The sequence below is a fragment of the Calliphora vicina genome, chromosome 4 (assembly GCF_958450345.1).
Source record: "Calliphora vicina chromosome 4, idCalVici1.1, whole genome shotgun sequence".
Classification (NCBI taxonomy): Eukaryota; Metazoa; Arthropoda; class Insecta; order Diptera; family Calliphoridae; genus Calliphora; species Calliphora vicina.
In genome coordinates this window covers 63,134,977-63,158,109 of record NC_088783.1, presented here as the reverse complement: position 1 = coordinate 63,158,109, position 23,133 = coordinate 63,134,977, and the positions used below count along the sequence as shown (strand labels likewise).

General features: G+C 28.8%; 2 protein-coding genes across 3 annotated transcripts in view; one reads left to right on the top strand and one right to left on the bottom strand.

The window, feature by feature from the left end:
* The window catches only part of Fur2 (furin-like protease 2), a 496,857-nt gene extending 483,739 nt beyond the window's left edge, over positions 1-13,118 (bottom strand). For both annotated transcript variants that reach the window (XM_065510151.1, XM_065510152.1), the window contains exon 1: positions 12,343-13,118. The gene's annotated coding sequence lies outside the window, so the exon portion shown is untranslated. The remainder of the gene's footprint in view (positions 1-12,342) is intronic.
* Positions 13,119-21,891: 8,773 nt separating this feature from the next.
* LOC135958217 (lectin subunit alpha-like) lies at positions 21,892-22,930 on the top strand. Its single transcript, XM_065509099.1, has 3 exons — positions 21,892-22,032; positions 22,091-22,202; positions 22,273-22,930. Exons 1-3 carry the CDS (start codon positions 21,904-21,906, stop codon positions 22,596-22,598), a joined length of 567 nt encoding a protein of 188 aa, XP_065365171.1. The 5' UTR covers positions 21,892-21,903; the 3' UTR covers positions 22,599-22,930.
* Positions 22,931-23,133: the final 203 nt, after the last annotated feature.

Here is a 23,133-nt window from a genome sequence, read left to right as displayed (position 1 = left end):
CTGCAGAGCTGTCAATTATGAAGGTCGTGTCTGGCTTTCATGTTTAAATAATTTTGTTGAACCCACAACAATTGTGTTTTATATTTTCATTAACTTGTCATGGTCTTTTTTATTATTAGTAAGTATTTTTTTCCAACCACATTTTCTATGCCATTTACTGTGTATAATTGTTGTTCTCTCTTCTTTCTATGAATATCAGATTTCAATCTTTTATTTAAATTAATTTACGAGCAAATTTGTTTCATTTTTTTTTTTTTTCATTTTCAATTTATTTATTATCAGTTCGTCATTTAAAGCTCTGGTTTATTATAACTTCCCAGTATTTCCAAGTCATTTATATATATTGTACTTAAAAGCACTACTACTTAATAAGAAAAATGTTGTTTATAATCTTTAGATTTGTTTACATCACCATTGACCATTTTCGCCTGCTAATATTATCAGAATTTATTATCACTTTCATACAGAAAATAACAAAAAATATTCACAGCAACAGTCTGCTGCCTGCCTGCCCTATACCTCCCAATAGTGTCTTTCTTTTAGCTAATTTTGATATTTTGCGGATTTATACGTAATTAAAATGTTTGTAGGAAATTTGTTTTGCACGCCTCGGTTTCTTTTAAGAGAGACACATGTGTGGCCATCAATGTGCTGTCTTGGATTTGGAGAGAAAGTTCTTTTGCAGGAAGTCGGAAGACGAACGAGGAATTATTTTCGAAAGTTTATTATAAGATTGTGCTGAAATTTCATTATAGATTTTTAGCACGTTGCTGGTAAGCTCTAATGCAAAAACATGCAGAAATTGAGCTTAATTATAATGTGAGCAATGAATGGGATTTTAGTTGCAAATAAATTGTTAGATTAAAGGTTTTGAGCAGATGATTTAAGAGAGAAATATTGCTATATAAAATAAAAAATGTACCATTAATTGAGCTCTGCTCTGGCTCTTTTAATTTTTTATTAAAATTTTCTGCCATTTAATTAAAATTAAGGTAGCGAACTAATAAGAAATTATGTTTTATGTACTAGAACACGACATTGGATCAAAAACAAAATCAAATGAAAAATTTACCATTAATCTAGTTTTGTTCGGCCTCTTTTATTTTTGTCATTTGTATAGTACTGATAACAAACCATGATTTTTAAGTACAAGTACGCGACACTGGGGCATAACAAATTCTCATTTGTCTAGCTTTGTTCTACCTCTTTTAATTTTTTTAATAAAACTTTTATCCTATTGTTTAGAACAATATCACAGTACTTATAACTAACAATGGTTTAGAACATGAACGCGACATTAAATCATGAACAAAATCAAATCAATAGATTACCATTAATCCTGCATTGTAAGCAATGGAAATGTATTTAATAGAGGTTCTAAGCTGAAGATTTAAGAGGAAATGTTGCTATGTATTCAAATGATGTTTATAAACAAATGATTATGTCTACATTTGATAAGAAAACTTAATTTTGATACCATCTTCAGTACTACGAGATTGTTCCAATCAAGAGACGGACAATTTTTCTAAAAAAATTAATAGAGGTCACAGGACCTAAAAAACATAAATTGTTTTAAGCACTCCACAATCGTTTTTTCCAATCATCAAATCAACTGTGAGATATTTTTATTAAAAAAATTAAAAAGATACCGAACAAAGCATGTTTAATGGTAAATGTTTTTATCAATACTCCCCGTGTATTTTAATCAAGTGTCAGACAAAAAGTGTAACAAAGCTTGATTAATGTTAAAGCTTTTATTAGATTTCGTTCATGTTCCAATGTCACGTTCTTGTACCTTGTTATCAGTACTCCGCTATACAGGCCGCAAATTTTAAAAACAATATAAAACAAGTAAGAAAGTATGGTCCGTCAAGCCCGACCATATAATACCCTACACTAACTAAAAGAGCAGAAATATTTTTCTTTTAAAATTTCAATAATTTATATTTTTGAGTGATTTTCGGAAGTGGGCCTTATATGGGGGCTATGACCAATTATGGACCGATCACCAATTATGGACCGAACTATATGAAAGTTTACTATGTTGAATTTTGTGAGTATACCAACATTTTTAAGCGATTTATGCACGTTAAAGTGATTTTCGGAAGCGGGTCTATATGGGAGCTACGACTAATGATGTACCGATCATAACAAAATTTGGTGACATGAATTTTGTATATATAAAACTTATTTGGAGTGCAATTTGTGGAGATATATTTATAAATTAAACATTTATGACCGATAAAGTTCAATTTCGGAAGGACATTTGGGGGCTAGTTGAAATAATGGACCGATTTCAGCCAGTTTCAATAGGCTTGGTCCTTGGGGCGAAAATATAATATGTACCAAATTTGATCGAAATATCTTCAAAATTGCGACCTGTACTCTGCGCACAAGGTTTACATGGACAGCCAGCCAGCCGACCAGACGGACCGACGGACATCGTTTAATCGACTCAGAAATGATTCTAAGTCGATCGGTATACTTTAAGACTAATATTTTTGGGCTTTACAAACATCTGCACAATCGCATAATACCCTCCCCACTATGGTGGTGTAGGGTATAAAAAGGCCGAAAAAAAACGGAATTAAAGGTAAAGTTTTTATTTGATTATTTTATAAGATTTTGTTCATGTTCCAATGTCACGTTCTTGTACCTAACAATCAGTAATCCGCTATAATTCCAATCAAGAAGCTGCCAATTTAAATAACAAAATAAAAAGAGGCCGAAAATAACAGGATTAAAGGTAATGTTTTTAGTTGATTTTTTTTATATTCCAATATCGTTGGGTTCTATATAGGCTTTAGTTATAGGTACTCCGCTATCTTTCTAATCAAGGGTCTGACAATTGGAATTCGAATCAAAATTTAGTGGATCTAACTAAAACTGAGTTACTATAATCACTCTAAACATTTTATTTTGTTTTTCAAAGTGTGTATCGTAAGTGTATTTTATTTTTTTAAATGTATTTATGTATTTATATTATTTTCAAATGCATATTAAGATGGATAAAAGGTAAACCGATAGAAAAATCAAAAAACAAAATGGTGTAATTCAGACAACTTAAAATAAATCCTCAAAAGTGTAACGAATATTTCAATAAAGTAGTTAAGTAGACACATCGAAACTTAATACAAATATGCAAAAATCAGATAAATAACAACATGATAAATGAAAAAAGGGAAAGGCCATTTATAAGACCGAAAATAAGATAAGCAACAGAACGAATATTTATGACAATTTTAATCAAACTTTAAAGCCTTATACATATCAATAAATACTGTGGAAACTAGCAAAGAAGGCATAAAATGTATTACCGCAAGCATTAGTTATCAAAGCACTATATAAAAGTATTTATATCGAAGCTATATATACTAACTACGGAGCTTTTATGGAAATTTAAACTAATCCCTATAAACTACGTGACTGGAAATATGTCACGTTATATACGTCATTTATAAATCTTACTAAAGATTTTGAAAAAATCAAATGCAAGTATTTCCCTGGTAATGACAGGAAAAAATGTCGCGTTTTAAAAGTCGCATGCTAAACAATATCAAAAGTTGTAAACATAAATAATGCAAATATTTATCACGATAATTAGCAAAAGAAAGCCACATTATTTTATTTAAAAAAAAAATCCTTTAAAACGCTATGTTCCAATAATCAAATTTTTGCATTTTACTTTTTGTCGCGTTCTTGATTCCATTTTTTTAAATTAAAATGTAAAGAATTTATTCCATAAACAAATAATTTAGCTTAATTTCACGGCCTTATTTGGAATAGAATTCATTTATTGTTGAATGGGTTCCAAACTGAATTAATTCAACCTTTTTTTCGTTCAATATTTTTTTTGTTTTTAATGATTTACAAAATGATTTAAAGCCAATTTAAGGGATTTGAATTAATGACAAATTTTAGGACTCAATAAGTAATTAATTCTATAAAGAATGAATTATTAGAGGAATGAGTTCAACACGTTTTAGTTACTAAAGAAAATTTAAATTATTCTTTCGAAACTTTACTTCAAAGGCGTTCTAAATTCAAATGTCGCGTTCGTGACTCAGGAAATGTCCATATGAGAATGAATTTAAGCTAATAATTAAGTTATTTTCAAATCTTTTTGCACTCCTTTTCATATGGCTCATACTAAAAAAAGGCAATGATAGAGACATTCAATAATTAATCAGATATCCATTAATTTGCGAGAAGCTCGAATAATTCCAAAACTTATTGTTAAAGCTAAAGGTCAAAAAATGTTCTGCCGTTTAAAATATCATGACGAATATTGGAAAATGTATGTTGACTACCGGCAAATTCTATGCTTTTTACGAAATATGTAAAATTGTTTAAGTTAATATTTAAAGTTTCCTAAATATATCTAGTTGAAAACGAGTTTTATTTTTTGTCGCGTTCTTGTTTTCATGGTTAATTGCTAATTTATTGGAAATAACAAAACGACAAAAACTACATTTTGCTTTACACATAATGCTACACAAAAATGGAAACTAGAAAATAAAAACTGAATAGATTTCTTTATGTTTTGTCACGTTCTGGACTATGATAATGCCCATATGTTAATTTTCATTAATTTTTATACTGAAAATCAAAAAGACGATTCAAAACAATCATATGCACTTGTAAGTTTTTCCTTTTAAAGTAATTTTACAAAACTTTAATATACAAATCCAATATAATTCTTCATTAATTCAGAGTAAAATTTTTAAAATAAAAAAAATATTTTTAATTACAGGAACATCATCAACACTTTCTAATGTAACTCTATAAATGTAAAAAATATATTTATGATTAAAGAAGCTTCATTACAAAGTTCTATATTCTACTTCTCTCAACATGTGAATTAGATTATGTTTATAGTGGCACAAATGCACAGCACAGTATAATGCTGATAAGGGGATTTTAGCTGGCCTCTAAAATGCTTGACATTCTGCTATGTGTTTAAGTTTGTAATTATTACAATTGAATAAATTTTTTTTCGAAATTTATATTTAATCAATTATTTTTTACATGAGAAACTATAAAACAAAATCAACAACTTTTTCTATTAATTCTTCAACATATTCCTAGTTTTTTAATAACCATTAAGGCCACAATAAAAATCCGCCTAAAAGTATGTGTATTAACTGCAGTAGCTTATCATTTTATAGGACCCTTATTAAATTAATATAAATTGGTAAAACCATAAACACAAAATATAAAAAAAGCGGAAGACATTTATAGAATATCTAGTATAACAATAAATTTCTTATGTTATCAAAATAATCATAAACATGATTAACATACTAGCAGGGGCGGTGTGTTTTTTAACATCAAATAAATATACACTTCGTTTAGCAAGTTAACCACCCCTAAAGGTAGGCCAATTATTTTTGTTTATTTTGATGATAACAGTGTTGAGTTTATGAGTTAGTCATTAGACAAATTAATGGTAAGAATAAATTAATATTTATATTAAAAATAAAAAAGCAGCAGCTAAAGTGTTTAAGAAAAAATTTTATTAAAAATTTCAAGTCAAATTCAAAACTAAAAATTCTAAATTTATTTTAAATTAAAATAAAAAATCTTTGAAAATAATATTTTCAATTGGTAAAAGTGTATGTTTATTTATTTATCAAGTCTTGTTAGTTTACAAATCATATTTAGCTTTAGCTTTATTCCCCACCATATACAAATAAAGCAAATAAATTTTATGTGTCAATTAACCAGCCACCATATAAAACTAATTACTGTCATCAAAATCCTAACTACACATATGAATATTAACACACAAACTCATAGTTATCTTAATTTGATTTTTAATGGTTATTTGCGTCATACAGTCTAGAAACTTTTTAGCACAATTTAATGCATTTATCATGATTTGTAGGTTGCAAAAAAAAATATGGATATTTAAATCGTTTTGAAAGCCGGCTACTGGAAAATTTATTTTGTAATAAATAGATATGTTTTTAAAGTAAGATTATTACTTAAATAATTATTTAAATGTTTATAATTTAGGTAACGATTATTAACAGTTTTCATAACAATAATTTTGTTATGGTTATAAAAAGGAGTGTCATTTTGTAGTTACCATTTGGTTTGCAATAAATTATTTAGTTTAGTCAAATTCCTAAGTTTAGAAGAGGTACAAACCTATTAAGTGCTAAAGCTATTAAATTAAAGACAATTAAACCAGTGAATATAATCGATTTATTGAATTTCACGGAAAGTTGCATTTTAAACCAATGATTTTTCTAAAATTATACTCCAAAAATGTTCTAAATTTGTATAATTTGTATTTGCATCTATTCGTACTTGTTATAATAAAAAATTGTCCTGAAAACTGAATATATGTGGTTTTTCTTGCTCTTAGACACGTTCTCTTTCGTACTTATTGATCAAATCTTCTGAAATCTTTCCATCAACAACAAATTAATACAAAACTATTAAAAGAGACCAAACAATGCCCGAATTTGTTCATGTTCTAATGTCGCGTTCTTGTATGTAGAAATCATAGTTTGTTATCAGTACTTCTTGGTCTATCTATGCTGAAGTATCAAAAAATGTTAATAAATAAATGAAAAGAGGCCGAACAAAGCTCGATTAACGGCCAACGTTTTATTAGATTTGGTTCGTGTACCAATGTCGCGTTCTAATACTCAAAAATCATCATTTGTTATTAGTATGTCGCAATCGTTCTGATCGAGTGACAGAAAATTGCAATAAAAAAGTTAACAAAGGAGGAACAAAGTTCAATTAAAGGCAAATGTTTGATCCTTCATGTTCAATATCACGTTATTAAATCAAAAATCATCGTTTTTTTTTAGCAGTATTCAATACGAAATCGTTCTAATCGAAAAAATAAAAAATTTCAATAAAAAATCAACGTAGCTTGATTAACGATAAATTTTTGATTTTTTCATGTTCCCATGTCACGTTCTTGAATTAAAAATTCATCGTTTTTTATCAGTATTCACATTCGTTATAATCAAGTTTTCAAAAATTAAAAATTTATAACAAAATTGAGCGGCTTTAACTAAAAAAAGTTACTGTCTAAAATAATCACAGTAATCACTTTATTTTCAATTTCAAAATGTGTAGCGTTTGCTATCATTTTTTTTTATAACTTGAACAGATAACAAAATTGAACTTTATACCAGCACTTAAATTTATCCACCAAAATAAAAAATATTCCATAAAGCAATTGAGAAGAAGCCGCGGCGCGCCGTGAAGCTTTATTGAAATAGGCAATGCTAATAGCAAGAACAGAAGTTTGAGCTTTATACCAGCATTTAGATATTTTGAAAAGCAATAAAGAAGGCAGAAAGTAAATTAACACAGGCCTAACTGAAATAGTTAGGGTTAAGCACTAAATAAATTATTTCAAACCAATAAATATTAAATACGAAGCTTTTGCCAGTTAATACAATTTAGAGTTGAAACTATTCAAAGTCATCCTTATTACAAAAGTGAATTAAAAATATGTCGCGTTATAAATGTGGCATTCTAAATCATACTAAAGGTTGTAAAGAAAATCGTATGTAAATACTTCAATTGGAAAACTATAGACAGAAAGCCTAATTATTTTATTTTAGTTTAAAAAAAAAAAGTCACTTTTAAAAATTATGTTACAATTCGCAGATTTTTTGTGTTTTTCTAAGAGATGTCCTATGCTTATTGCCAATATGTTGTAAACATTAATACGATACAATTTTTGTTGCACAACATATTAATACTAAATTACTTAAACCAAAGATACTTCAAAATATGTAGTGTTATAAATATAAATAATTGAACTTAACACTATTAGTTTAAAAAAATTGGCTTTCAAAAATTATTTTACAATTCCCTGGTTCTTTTCGTTTATCTAGATGAATTCGTATTCGTATCGTTTTAGTTTTTGTAGCGTTCTTGATCTAATTGTTATTGCTAATATATTGTAAACATTAACGCAATTAAATCTATTTATCGCACTCAATATAGCAGTACTTTCTAAAAATGGGAAAATGAAAACAAAATTAGATTTCTTTATGATTTATTTTTCTTCACTTCCAAGGCACACGAATGTCGCGTTCTTGACCGTAATTTGACTGATTTATAAAAAATATAAGCTGGCAAATTCGCAGCATTTAAAAACTATGTGAACTATTAAATTTTAATAATGAATTTTTGCAAACAAATTATTATAATCTGACACAAGAACCCTTAAGGCACAATCATGATTGTCTTATGCAATGGTAAGTTTGTTTTAAAATTTATTGAATATTTCAATAAAATTTTCATTAAAGAATTTAAAATATTAACTTAGTTTGTTCACTTCAAGGGCACACAAATGTCACGTTTTTGACCGTGGTTAGAAATAATCTGCCGTTTATAGGATCATCACATGCCGATTAGTAGAAAATGTAATGTTTTAATAATGCCACCTTAAGTTTGTTTGTCGAACATTTCAATAAAAATGTAAAATTTTCATTAAAGATTTTTGAATTCTGACTTTTTGTGCTTAAATATGTTTGTGAGTATTTTTTCAATTCTATAACTTGTTTAATTATGGTTGCATTCAATATATTCCAACTCATGAAACTAAGATCCCGCAAAGGTAAAGAAGACTTAAAAAAAATTCAATGCAGGTAATTGTGAAATGCTCTCATTCCAATAGCACTTTTGCAAAACTACCAGTTTAACAAAACACAACTACCGACTTCTGTTACCCTAATTATATTTAATAACTCAGTTCGAGACAAAGATTCAAACGAATTAATTCTTAATTCAAATTTCAAACCCAAATTTTATATTTTCCATTAAATTATTCATTAAGTTTTAATTCATAGACTTAACTTTTTAGCACTTCAATTGTATTGAATTCATTCCTTTGAAAATTCTATCTTTATAGAACTAATTCATTATTAAATCATTCAAGTATTTTTCAATTCAATTACAAAATAGCTTAAAATTTAATGAATGATTAAATTTTGCTTCAGTTTAAATCTTAATTTCAATTCGTTTATTTAATAAATTTAATAATTTACTAAATGAATCGAAATAAATAAAAAAAATTTAAAGAATGTATACATATTTTAATTCAATTTGTATTAGATTTCAATTAACAAAAATTTAACCATTCAAAGGTATGGAAGAACTAGTTCAAAATCAAATTAAATTGTACCTCTCAACCATTCCCTTAAAGAATTCAGTACAAGCTAATTCATAGGCTTAATTCTTTATTACCTCAGGCTAATTTCTTTAATTCAAATCCCTTACAATATTTAGTGATTATATTTTTCTTTAATTCAAATCTATTACAATTAACCTTTGGTCAGTTTACTTCAATTTATTTAGTAAATGATTAAAAGCAAAACAAATTGATTGGAGGAAAAAACATTTTCATTCAATTTGGATTAGTTTTGAATTAAGCAAAATTTTATCATTATAATGTTGAAGAAGTTCAAAGGTTCGAAATAATTAATTTTTAATTCAATAATAAATAATTCATTACGAATTAATTCATAGGCTTAACTCTTTAGTAAAGGTTCTTCAAACGTATTGAATTCATTTCTTTGAGAATTCATAGAACTAGTTCCATATTGAAACATTCAAGTTTCCTTTAACAATTCAATTATTGAATTAAGTCATAATAAAATTCATTTAATATTTGAATGGTTAACTTTTGGTTAATTCAAACCTAAAACAAATTAAAAGAAAATATTTTGTCTTTATTCATTTTATCATGTTTTTAATAATTTATAAAATTAATTGAAATAAATTGAATAAATAGTTTCAAAATAGTTTAATCACTTATTAAATTTTATTGAGATATATTTAAATGTATTTATATTTTTTATGAATTTTATTATGACTTAAATCAATAATTTAATTGTTTATTTCAAAAACCAGTCAAGCAACAAAAAATCCAAAATTGAGTTATTGGGCGATTACTGTTTTGTAAAGATAAATTCATCCTTTAATGAAAAAGATAAAACCTTATACTGCTCCCTATTATGGTGAATCAAATCAGAGAAATCCGGCTTTAGTGCACAAAGAAGTCAGGTGACAGCGCTTGACTGGTTTTTAAATTATGAATTAAGATTTTAGTGCATTAATCCTAAATTGAATGAACGAAATCGAAGCTGTGGTTCCGGTTGATAAATTTGTAAAATTGGATTGAAGATAACGGGTTTTGTTGAATAATTAAACTTAACACTTTTGCATAACATCACATGATAATACGAAAAGAACAAAATCAAGAACACTAGAAAATCTTCACTTAAAAAAATTGTTAATACTCGTTCTTTGTGTAGTCCGTTTCGGCCACAGGAAATTTCAGTTCTGAGGTTTTTTGATATAAACATTTTTTAAAGTACCTTAACTCTAGAGCCTTTACACTGTAAGCTGCCGATATGTAATTCATTTGGTTAAAATAGAAACAAGTTTTTAAAATGAATTTAAGTTTAAACAATTTTAAATTGCTTCATTTCATTTTCGATTTCACTGAGATGACAAATTTGCAACATTTAATTGAATTTAACTACAACATTTTAACCCGCAATCTTTAAAAACTTAAAAAACGTTGTCGAAAAGTTTTTTTTAGGGTCATAATTACCCAATAAACTCAGAACAGCCATCAGAAACTAATTTGCAAATTAAGTTTAGGAACCAGGTGCAAAAAGGTGAAGAGTGCCTCAGAGCATTGTTGCCGGTTTATGTGTAAAAAAAACAATAAATATGATACGATTTTATTGAAAACCTAATGAAAAAGAACTAATAAAAAATATTTCGAATGGGTCGGGCGACTAAAAGTCAGTAAAACTTTGATTTAAAAAAAAAATGAAGGGACATACAAAATTTCACGAGCTAAAATTATGACATTGCTCACAAAACAGCTGTTAGAACAAAAACTAAAAGTCAGAATGCATTTCGACCTTCGAGGGAAATGTTAACAAATCTGTAACTAAAGTCACAGTTAAATTAAAAAAAAAAAAATTATAATTACTTTTTGAGATAATTGGTGTTTTGTAATGCATGCCGTGAGGCACTCTTGCGGGTTAGAGGGTTAGTATTGAGAAAAATCCAATTGAAATTCAGCAATCAAAATTAATATTTAGAAAATGAAAATTGAAATTCAGAAAATGCAAATTGATGTTGAGAAAACCTAAATTTATATTGAGAAATAGTAAATTTCTATTCGGTTTAAATATCATACTCGTAGTATGTATTTTTTCATAAGATAAAAATATTTAAAAATTGTCATACAAATTTTTATTTTCTCAATTTCAATTTGTGTTATCCTAATATTTATTTCGATTTAACAATTTCAATTTGATTTTTCTCAATATTAATTTGCTATTCTGAATATCAATTTGTTATATCTCAACATTAAAATGGATTTCTCGATTTCAATTTGTATTTTCTCAATATTAATTTTTTTATAACAAGAAAAACCAAGAATAATTAAAAATTTCTCTGTGAATGTTGAAATTTTTCTTATTTAATCGTTTTGCATTGACAATTTAAATTTAACAAAAACCGGACTTAGCCGCTTTGCACTCTAAAATTCGTCTGTTTAAAAGAATCTAGTAACCATTTTAAAGCCAAATAACTTTTGCTTTCAATACTAAATTAATATTAAAGCTATTTTCAGTTTTAAACACAAATTACAATTTTGTAATAAATCACCGGTTAACAGGTTAACCGGTTGCTGTAAGTTTCATAATTAGCACTTAAATGACAGCAGCTACAAAAAGAATTTGAAAGATTATTTGCTGTCAAAACTAGTTTTCTTTATATACTAAGTTAGGTCTGATCAAACAAAATAATTTAAAAGGGTCTTAAACATGTTAAGCCGTACTTAAGGTTGTTCTTTACAGTTTGGTCTATTATTCTGCTGCTGCTGCTTTGGCCTGATCATTTAAACAATTAAGAAAGTGAAGATGGAATAGACAACAATACAAAAAAAACCAATTTACAGTAAAGAAGCAGCAGCAAAAACAAAAACAACATAAAGAGATATTCAATTTTCAAAACCGTAACCATATTTAAAGAGCAGAGGGAAGGGAGAAGAGAAGAGGTCAGAAATCAAATTCAATGTTATTATTATTGTAATTATATATAGACAACAACACAATAATGATTAAAAAACCTGATGAGGAAAACAAAAATTGAAAGTTTTTTTCTAGGGATTTGAGTTTTAACATAATTTAAGTGGTTTAAACAAATAGCACTTAGGAATATTTATATTAATATTTACTTAAACTATAAACAAATTTCACTTTTATTTTAAATTTTAATAAAATTATTTTTTTTATAAATTTTTTTTTAATTTATATTTTTAGTGGTTACACTTACAATATGTTTTAAGATTTTGTTAAATAACTTTTATTTTTATATATTTTTTTTTGTATTTTAGCTTATAAACACTTATTTTTTCACGAACTGAGTGATTGGAATAATTACAAAATTGAGATGCAGGAAAAAATAACAGACACAAAAAAGAATCAAGTTAAAAGAAACGTAAAACGAAAAACAAAAACAACACGAATTTTTACAACGAATTGCTGCTGCTGCTTGACACAGGACAGTATTGGAAGCGAACAAACAACACGGAATGAAAAGTGGTCGGTCGTCGTAATGTGTAGAAGCAGTAAAAGGAAGGAAAAAAACGAGGAAATCACGATTTATTTTACTTTAAGCTTTAAGACACGACAAAACACTAGTAAGATAGCTAGGTATTTCTTTATTTATTATTATTTTTGGATTATTTTTCTTATATATTTTACTTTGATTACAATTTTTGATAAATTTTATAATTTTTTCAATATTTTTTTTTTATTTTTGCTAAAACGCGTTTTACACGCCCGTTCGTTTTCAACACTTATTTTGGTTGTTGCATTAAACAAACAAATAAATGAAAATTAAACAAAAAAAATAACAAAAATATTGGAAATTAAACCCGTCCGTAATTATTTTGTTGTTGTACAAAATAATAAAAACAACAACCACAACAACATTTAGTGGTAACACGAAGAAGAAGAAACGTTATAGGGTTAACAAAAAAAATTGACAAGCGTCGCTTTTTAAACGTACCGTTTGGCTATACGCTCCAACTATAACTGAAGTTTTCAATTCAAATTGGATTTCATTTGGTTGGTGTCGTCACAAATACAACACAACACAACACAGCTCTACTCTACTGCTCTGTAATACAAATACATCCACTCAAATACATACACAGAAATACCCCAAAATACAACAACATCATCATCATTAACACACTCCACATACAACAATCGTGGTTGGGTACACACACATTTTGCTGCTGTTTGTTGTATATAATTTGTGATGATAATGATGTTAATAATAATAATAGTGTTGTTTTTGTATTTTTAATAAAGCAGACTAACAACAGCAACAACAACAACCAACCAACTAGTGAAACGACGAGTACAAGTAAATTTAACGAAAACACTTATGCTCCCCTTTTTTTATACACAAAACAAACAAGAGATTCAATAATAATAAAAGAGAATAGCTGTAGTTTTCTCTTACACCCACAAACACAAAAAAAAATCCCTTTGCTAAACAAGAAAACAAATCAAACAACAATTCTCAAATCAAAACAATACAAAAACTCTCTTCCAACCAGTGATTAACAAAAAAAAAATTAACAAAATCTTTAAAAAATTGAATAATTCAAGAAAAACTAAACTATCACTACAACTTCTAATGATAACAAAACACTCTCTCTTTTATACACAAAATAAAAACTCAAACAAAAATTTCCCTTGCTCTCTATTTAAAACACACACACTCGCCACCACCACAAACACCAACCAACCGGAATATTTTTCTACAAAACAACAAAAACCATCAACAAAATTTCCTCACAACAAAAACTAATGTTTACTTCCGCTTTGTATGAAACCAGCAAGTGTGTAAATGTATGTAAACGCACAGTGCTTCCAAACATTTGAAATATTTTCTTTTTAAATTAATTTCCTGTTTTCTCTTTTCTCACTTAAATTTCCACAGATGATGCTATAAAAAACTTAACGAAACTTAAGAGAAAATTGTTTTTTCTACAATGTTTGTAAAGAGTGTAGAAGTGTGTACTTTTATCATTTAAATTCCACACAATAAATGCAACAAGCAATTGTTATATTTGCCCTACATTAAGTGTTAATTAAATTTCAAATATTATTAATTAATGATAATGTTTGCTACCTAAATATTTATTGTTTAAAAGAGATGATGCCACCAGTGATTTTTTTTTGGTCTTAAACTAAGTATAAGTTTGCTTCCAATTACACTATACAACACCAAAAAAATTACGAGGTCCGACCAATAAATTTTGATATAGGAGACAAAAAAAAGACACGTGTATCGGCGTTTTGAAAGTTTACATCTGAATTTTATTTGAGGGGGGGGGTTAAAGTTACACCAAAACGGAAAATTCAACCAGAAAGTCAGAAATAAGACATAACAAAAGACAGCCGGGGGTTAATTTCGCATTTATTAAGAATTTTATTTAAAAAAAACATTTTAAGTATAAAATGTATGCAGAAAATTTATGCAAAATGTTACGGAAAACATTTTTGTAGAATATGTTAACCCTCTAAATCCTCAAGGCATGGGTCTTTTTTGTCCTTCTTTTAAAAATGAACAAAAAACACCATTACAACAGAGATTTAAGGGATTAAAATGTTCCGTAAAAATATTATCCTTGAAATTTTACTATAAGTCCCTGAATACACCAAAACGGAAAATTCAACCAGAAAGTCAGAAATAAGACACAACATAAGAGAGCTTAGGGTTAATTTCGCATTTATTAAGAATTTGGATAGGAAGTCTTTCTCCTCTATCAAAATTTATTGATCGGATCTTGTAATTTTGAAAAAAATTTGATTTTGTTGTATAGTGTTATTTGCATTTGAAAAAGAAGAAACTGGACATTAGAGTGGCTCATCAATTGCTTGAGTTGGCCAAATTTTAATACACTATGGTTCATGGTGAGTCAACCACAAAAATATATATATGAATTTTCACAGAAACGTCCACCGGACCATAAATGAATCATTACAGTGGTTAAACATGTGTGTCAATGTATCCCTTATAGACAGTAATAGTCACTAATGTGTGATCACTTGGCTGACTTAAATTTATATACTTATGTTGGGTCATTTGATAGAAGTCCAGTTGCATTCTTCAATTGACTGTGATATTATAAAGAAAGGTCTCATTAGAAAATCCGGAAACTGTGGAGGCGATCATTCTGCTAACTATTGCGGATCCCCAATTTACAAAGCATTGTTGAAAAGATTAAGAGATAGAAAAAAGCGGCTAAGAGGTGAAATAGTTGAACAAGTAAATCTAAACTGCAGTTCCTTGCCGCCAATTTCTGGAGTTCCGACTCCAAATAAAAACAAGTAAGAAAGTATGGTCGGTCAAGCCCGATCATATAATACCCTACACTAAGTAAATGAGCAAAAACATTTTTCTTTTAAAATATCAATAATTTATATTCGTGAGTGATTTTCGGAAGTAGGCCTTATATGGGGGCTATGACCGATCATCATGAAATTAGGTCATGTGATTTATGTCCATATGAAAGTTATTTGTGGTGAATTTTGTGCGTATACCAATATTTGTCGTGTGATTTATGTCCATATGAAAGTTATTTTTGGTGAATTTTATGTTTATACCAACATTTTTAAAAGATTTATGCACGTTAAAGTGATTTTCGCAAGTGGGCCTTATACAATAGCTATGACTAATTATGGACCGATCACAATGAAATTAGGTCACGTGATTTATGTCCATATGAAAGTTATTTGTGGTGAATTTTGTGCGTATACCAACATTTTCAAGAGATTTATGCACGTTAAAGTGAATTTCGGAAGCGGATCTATATGGAAGCTATGACTAATTATAGACCGATTATAACAAAATTAGGTGATATGAATTTCGTATATATAAAACTTATTTGGAGGGAAATTTGTGGAGATACATATATAAATTAAACAATTATGACTGATAAAGTCCAATTTCGGGAGGACATTTGTATGGGGGCTAGGTGAAATTATCGACCGATTTCATCCAGTTTCAATAACCTTGGTCCTTGGGCCGAAGATATTATATGTACCAAATTTTATCGCAATATCTTCAAAATTTCGAACTGTACTTTGCGCACAACGTTTACATGGACAGTCAGCCAGACGAACATCGATTAAACGATGCATCATTTAATCGACTCAGAAAGTGATTCTATCGGTATACTTTAAGGTGGGTGTTAGACTAATATTTTTGGGTTTTACAAACATATGCACAAACGCATTATACCCTGCCCAATGTGGTGGTGCAGGGTATAATAATAAAGAGCTTCTAGTTCAGTCTGGAACAGTCTCCTAAGTTAGTATTTTAAAGTTTGATAATCTAGTGTTCCCCAAAATTTATTAAATACTCTTTCAAATAACATAACGTCACTTAAGCAAGACATGTCTAATTTCATGAAATCCATGCGGAGCTTTTGAGAGCCCAGAAACAAATACTATTAACAAATGAAAATGAGTCTTTTAAAAATTTGATTTTGGAAAGCAAATGGCTTGAACCAGCACAGAAACAATATAGATGTATTGTTAATCTCGGAGACTCACCTAACAAATAGTTATAATTTCAGGTTTTCATCTCTTTCATTTTAATTATAAATAGGATAAAACATTATATCCTAGAAAAATTCTCCAAAGACTATTTGCAAGCAACATCCATTTGCTTAGAATGCGGAGTTGGAGATTTAACTCTAAGCTCAATATATTGTCCTCCACGATTTTCCGTGACTAATGAAATTTTAAAAGAATTTTAATATTAATAAACTAGAAGATCGTTTCCTGGCTTGTGGCGACTACAACGCTAAGCAGGCAGGCAGCTGTACAGGACTCTAGTTGATCGAAAAAATTGCTTAGATTTTAGATCACGTGGTCAGCCCACTTATTGGCATTCTGATACTAGAAAAATCCTTGATCTAATAGATTTTGTCATATCAAAGAATTTAAATAGAAACTGTCTTCTGATCATTCTCCCGTTATACTAAACTATTACGGCCAATATCCACGATCTCATTATTCAATACCGATTGGTTGAAATATAAAAAATACATCTCAGCCATATCCACACTGAATATAATATATAGTATGAGGAAGATATTAATAATTGTATCAGATACTTCAAATCACTTATCTTTTCGGCCTTGGATCACTCTAAGTGTAAAATTCCCCCTAAGCCTGAAATGTACATTTCTAATGCTGAAATTAATAGACTCCTCCTCGAAAAGAGAAGATGTAGAAGAGATTTGCAACACAACAGAGGCTGTCCATTGCAAGTAAGAAACTAGAAAGAGCCTTCATTAGGAAGAGGATCGCAGAAATCGAAACTATATCGACAGTTTAACCAGTACTTAGCTCTCAGACTTCTCACTTTTGAAGGGAGCTAAGAACATTAAGCCACCGGTAGAGGGTCAAAGTCCGATAAGAAAATCTGATGGTACCTGGGCACGAAATGCAAACGATAAAGCCATAGTTTTCGCTGAACATTTAAGTAATGGTACATGGTACATAAAAAATGAGAATATCCACAGAAACTTAGATGTGCCTTTGGTCAAGGACGAATTTAGAAAAACTCGTGAAAATTATTTGTCAAAATTACATCATCATCCGAAAGTTATGTAGCTAATCAAGTAATAAGTTATGTAGCTAGTAAGGTAACTGTATCTATGTTACCAATGCGTTGAATACTTTGGACCAGCTATCGGACAGTATCATTGCTAACCAAAAGGGTCAATTGACCATTTGCTTAGGACACGAACATGTTAAATTATCTAGCCACGTTTATGTAATTATGTAACTTGTTGTCACTCTAAATGTTAGGTAAAATCACGAGCTTGGAACAGTAACCTAGAATATTTTTAACTCGTCGTTAGCGCTCCATATTTATTTGGGTACAACGTCGGCCAGGCCCCCAAATGGCTGAGATATATGCAAAAAAACACTTCTACCTCGATTTTTTACATATTTCTGTTCAATATCTGGATTACCAAGTCATTAATATAGACAATGTGGACATCTAATGATAGATTTTCGAATTCATTTCTGCCAAATTCATATTATTTCTCAACTCATTTATAGTAGAAACTTGCATCCACATTTCTTTAAAATTCGTTTTATAATACACCAATATTCTTAAGAACAAGTAAAACCAATTGATATTATTATTATTTTCATTCTTATTATTGTACAAATAGAATGAAAAGAAAACTCCAAACCTTATAATTTACTTATTCCTCTTTATCTTTATTGCCTCTAAATTTGGCAATGATGTTTTCTATACTAAACAGACTTCTAGCAATATTAATTTTCGTATTTCTTACAGCTTTTCTAATAAGATCTTTCCAAGCAAGAGTGTAATTTCCAATTTTCTTCCAATCTGTTGATACCAATGAATAGTTGCTTGATTGATTTATTGTAAGTTTTGATTCCTCACATATGAAACCTTTTTTCATATCACAAGAATCAACCATCCATTTATAAGGCGTTAGGGAGTTGTTGGATATATAAACACATTGATCTTTAGTTGAGTTTTTTATTGCTGGTTTATCAGCTTGCCAATAAACTGATTCTCTCCGGACTTTCGCATTATCTTTATGGCTTATATGGCCACCAATCCATAAATTCTTAAATTCAGCTGAAACAAATTTAATATGATATAAAAAGTATTTTTTTTGTCATAAAATTTTTGAGCTGTACTCACAAAGATTATTTTCCAATATAGTTTCCAAATGATGATTTTTCTCCTGGCTATCCAGGATAACAAGTTGCGAGTCATGTAGCAAACAAGCATAACTCGCCTGATACCAGTTGTACTAGAATTTGTTTAAAATCAATAATAAGTATTATTATCTGTATTACTTTTTTACTAATTTACCTCTTCACTTGGATCTATTAGATACTGTTTGCCCGTATCTGTTTGATAAACCGACGGTGCGGCACAAACTACAAGTATTGTTTGTGCACAAATTATAAGCACTTTCCATATAGTTTTTGAGATGTTCATTGCTGAATATTTAACGTTGAACTGTTGACACTGAATGCCTAACAAATTTTATATAGTGCATTTGAAAATTAATTTATATTTGTAATTTATTCACTTAAATATTTAGTGCCTTCAATTCTTGGAATTATGGATAACAGCTTTTAATCATAACAAAAGCTATACGAATTTCTTGGAACATTAAAGCAAAGGCAAATTTTAAGGAACTCAAAGTGGTTTCCTAAAGCAAACAATTATTCCATAAGAAAACAATATTGAGAATCGTAGCAAGCAACTTTTCCATAGATAATATAGCAAGCAACTTTTCTATAAAAAAAATTATTTGTGAAATTTAGCAAGCAAATTTTCTATACGAAAACTAACTTGTCACAGAAAAATTTTATACTAGAAAAGTTGTACCAACAATTTTGTTTGATCAAAAAGATGCTCCAGTAAATTTCCTAATAGAAAAGTAGCTACAGCAAGTTTTCTTATAGAAAAATTGCTCAAGAAAGTTTTCTTATAGCAAACAACTTTTCTATATTAAAACTAGCTTAAAACAGTCAAATTTTCTACTAGAAATGTTGTACCAATGATTTTTTTTATCAAAAAGTTGCTCCGTAAGTTTTCTTATAAAAAAGTTGCTCAAATATGTTTTCTTATAGAAAAGTTATTCGAGTAAGTTTACTAACAAGTTTTGTTCTAGAAAAGTTGCTCCAGTAACTTTTGTTATAGAAAAGTTGCTCCATTAAGTTTTGTCTAGAATGTTTTGTGCTAGAAAAGTTGCTCCAGCAAGTTTTGTTCTAGAAAAGTTGCTCCAGCAAATTTTGTTATAGAAAAATTGCTCCAGCAAGTTTTGTTCTAGAAAAGTTGCTCCAGTAAGTTTTATTCTAGAAAAGTTGCTCTAGTACGTTTTATTCTAGAAAAGTTGCTCTAGTACGTTTTATTCTAGAAAAGTTTCTCCATTAAGTTTCGGTTTAGAAAAGTTGTTTCAGCAAGTTTTGTTCTAGAAAAGTTGCTCCAGTAAGTTTTGCTCTAGAAAAGTTGCTTCAATAAGTTTTATTCTAGAAAAGTTGCTCCAGTAAGTTTTATTCTAGAAAAGTTTCTCCATTAAGTTTCGTTTTAGAAAAGTTGCTTCAGTAAGTTTCGTTCTAGAAAAGTAGCTTCAGCAAATTTTGTTCTAGAAAAGTTGCTCCAGTAAGTTTTATTCTAGAAAAGTTTCTCCATTATGTTTCGTTTTAGAAAAGTTGTTTCAGCAAGTTTCGTTTTAGAAAAGTTGCTCCAGCAAGTTTTGTTCTAGAAAAGTTGCTTCAGTAAGTTTCGTTCTAGAAAAGTAGCTTCAGCAAATTTTGTTCTAGAAAAGTTGCTCCAGTAAGTTTTATTCTAGAAAAGTTTCTCCATTAAGTTTCGTTTTAGAAAAGTTGTTTCAGCAAGTTTTGTTCTAGAAAAGTTGCTCCAGCAAGTTTTGTTCTAGAAAAGTTGCTTCAGTAAGTTTCGTTCTAGAAAAGTAGCTTCAGCAAATTTTGTTCTAGAAAATTTGCTCCAGTAAGTTTTATTCTAGAAAAGTTTCTCCATTATGTTTCGTTTTAGAAAAGTTGTTTCAGCAAGTTTCGGTTTAGAAAAGTTGCTCCACTAAGTTATATTCTAGAAAAGTTTCTTCATTAAGTTTTGTTCTGGAAAAGTTGCTCTAGCTAATTTTGTTATAGAAAAGTTGCTCCAGCAAATTTTGTTCTAGAAAAGTTGCTTCAATAAGTTTTATTCTAGAAAAGTTGCTCCAGTAAGTTTTGTTGTAGAAAAGTTTCTTCAATATGTTTTATTCTAGAAAAGTTTCTGCAGTAAGTTTTGTTCTAGAAAAGTTGCTTCAGTAAGTTTTATTCTAGAAAAGTTTCTCCAGTAAGTTTTGTTCTGGAAAAGTTGCTCCAGAAAATTTTGTTATAGAAAAATTGCTCAAGTAAGTTTTATTCTAGAAAAGTTGCTCCATTAAGTTTCGTTTTAGAAAAGTTGTTTCAGCAAGTTTTGTTCTAGAAAAGTTGCTCCAGTAAGTTTTATTCTGGAAAAGTTTCTCCATTAAGTTTCGTTTTAGAAAAGTTGTTTCAACAAGTTTTGTTCTAGAAAAGCTGCACCAGTAAGTTTTGCTCTAGAAAAGTTGCTTCAATAAGTTTTATTCTAGAAAAGTTGCTACAGTAAGTTTTATTCTAGAAAAGTTTCTCCATTAAGTTTCGTTTTAGAAAAGTTGTTTCAGCAAGTTTTGTTCTAGAAAAGTTGCTCCAAATAATTTTTTTACAGAAAAATTGCTCCAGCAAGTTTTGTTCTAGAAAAGTTGCTCCAGCAAGTTTTTTTCTAGAAAAGTGGCTCCAACAAATTTTGTTCTAGATAAGTTTCTCCAATAAGTTTTCTTATTAAGAAGTTGCTCCACTAAGTTTTCTTATAGAAAATGTGCTCCAGCAAGTTTTGTTCTAGAAAAGTTGCTCCAGTAAGTTTCGTTCTAGAAAAGTAGCTTCAGCAAATTTTGTTCTAGAAAAGTTGCTCCAGCAAGTTTTGTTCTAGAAAAGTTGCTCTAGTAAGTTTATTTATTTAGTTTCTCAATCCACTTGTTGTTTTAATGTGATGTCTTAATTTATGTAGGGTACCTTACGCTTGTACCCCAACCGATCATATTCCACCCACTAGCGCATACAAAAATTCAATTTAAACAATTATAGGCGAACAAATTATCAAATGAATTAAATTAAACTGTTGACAATGCGAGATTTCTACACAAAAATTGCTTGCGTATATAAAATGATAATGTGAATACGAAAATACCAGTAGTTATCAACAGCATTTACAATAATGAAGAGCCTTCAAATATGGATAAGATTTTCGGTGATATTTCTAATACAAATAGAAATGTTTGTAATGGAACCGACATGGCATGAATCCAGTGATGGAAAGAGATTTCTAATTGACATGGAGGAAAAGGTAAATAGAAGCTTGTATTGTTAAAATATTTCTGCTAATCCTAATATTTTATTTAAAGTACAACTGGTATCAGGCCTGGAATGAATGTGCTCGTTATGATGCCCAACTTATTACTATTGAGAGTCAGGAGAAGAATCAGGTTTTAATGAAAGTGTTAAGGAGTGTTAATGGTATGTTGCTAGATTTGCAGAGATTAGAGTTTAAAAGTATTTTTTAATTTTGAATCATAATTTCTTTTAGAAAAAACCAAAAACATGTGGATTGGTGGCAATGTGTTTTACGATAAAGTTTTCTTTCATTGGGCTGCTAATGAGCAAGAATTCACCTTTACCAATTGGGTCTCGGACGGAATAGATAAATTTGCTGCCCAAAAACAGTGCGTTTACATTATGAAACACAAGAAGAATTTTCCTTGGAATATTGTTAATTGTGACGCTAAAGAATTTGGTTTCATATGTGAAGAAGTGATATCTAGCACAGAGTCTACAAATACCGAAAGTATTAAGGAAACTGAGGTTAATAAAGGATCTATGTATAATGGCAGTATTTATGGTTTAATTGGTTAAATGATAAGTGTCAAATCTAAATTCTAACAAAAAAAACTCATATCGTATAAGTAACAACACAAATGCTCTTAATCACTCCACTGACCCTGGCCAACCGGAAAAATCAAAACTACTCCTGCTTTAGTCCTGCTTAAATTCTATTAAATAAAAAATGTAGCATACATTTTGTATAAAAAATTTGTTTCTTTTTTAACAACAAACTATTTTCTGTCCGAATGAAATTTAAAAAAAAAAATGTTTAAAAATATGTACCCACAACAACTGCAATAAATGACAACAACAAAAAAAGGCTGGAAGCAAAAACAAATATATAAAATATCTGTATGTATGAATTTGTTATTGTGTTTCAACTCCAACAAAAGTATCAAATACTATTCCTCATTTTATTTTTCATAGAGTTTTGCACAAGAGAAATGAAACTAACAAAAAAAAAAATACAAAAAATTAGGTCAAATTTGCATCACTTTTGGTTTCAAACTACATTTATAAGTTGTAATGACAGGCCAACACCCAGACCACCCACTAGCACCAGCAT

Excerpts from the sequence above, each read along its gene's own strand:
- LOC135958217 (XM_065509099.1), top strand. The coding sequence starts at position 21,904 with ATGAAGAGCCTTCAAATATGGATAAGATTTTCGGTGATATTTCTAATA. Across the intron at positions 22,033-22,090 it reads TAATTGACATGGAGGAAAAG|TACAACTGGTATCAGGCCTG; the intron begins GTAAATAGAAGC and ends TTTTATTTAAAG. Across the intron at positions 22,203-22,272 it reads AGTGTTAAGGAGTGTTAATG|AAAAAACCAAAAACATGTGG; the intron begins GTATGTTGCTAG and ends AATTTCTTTTAG.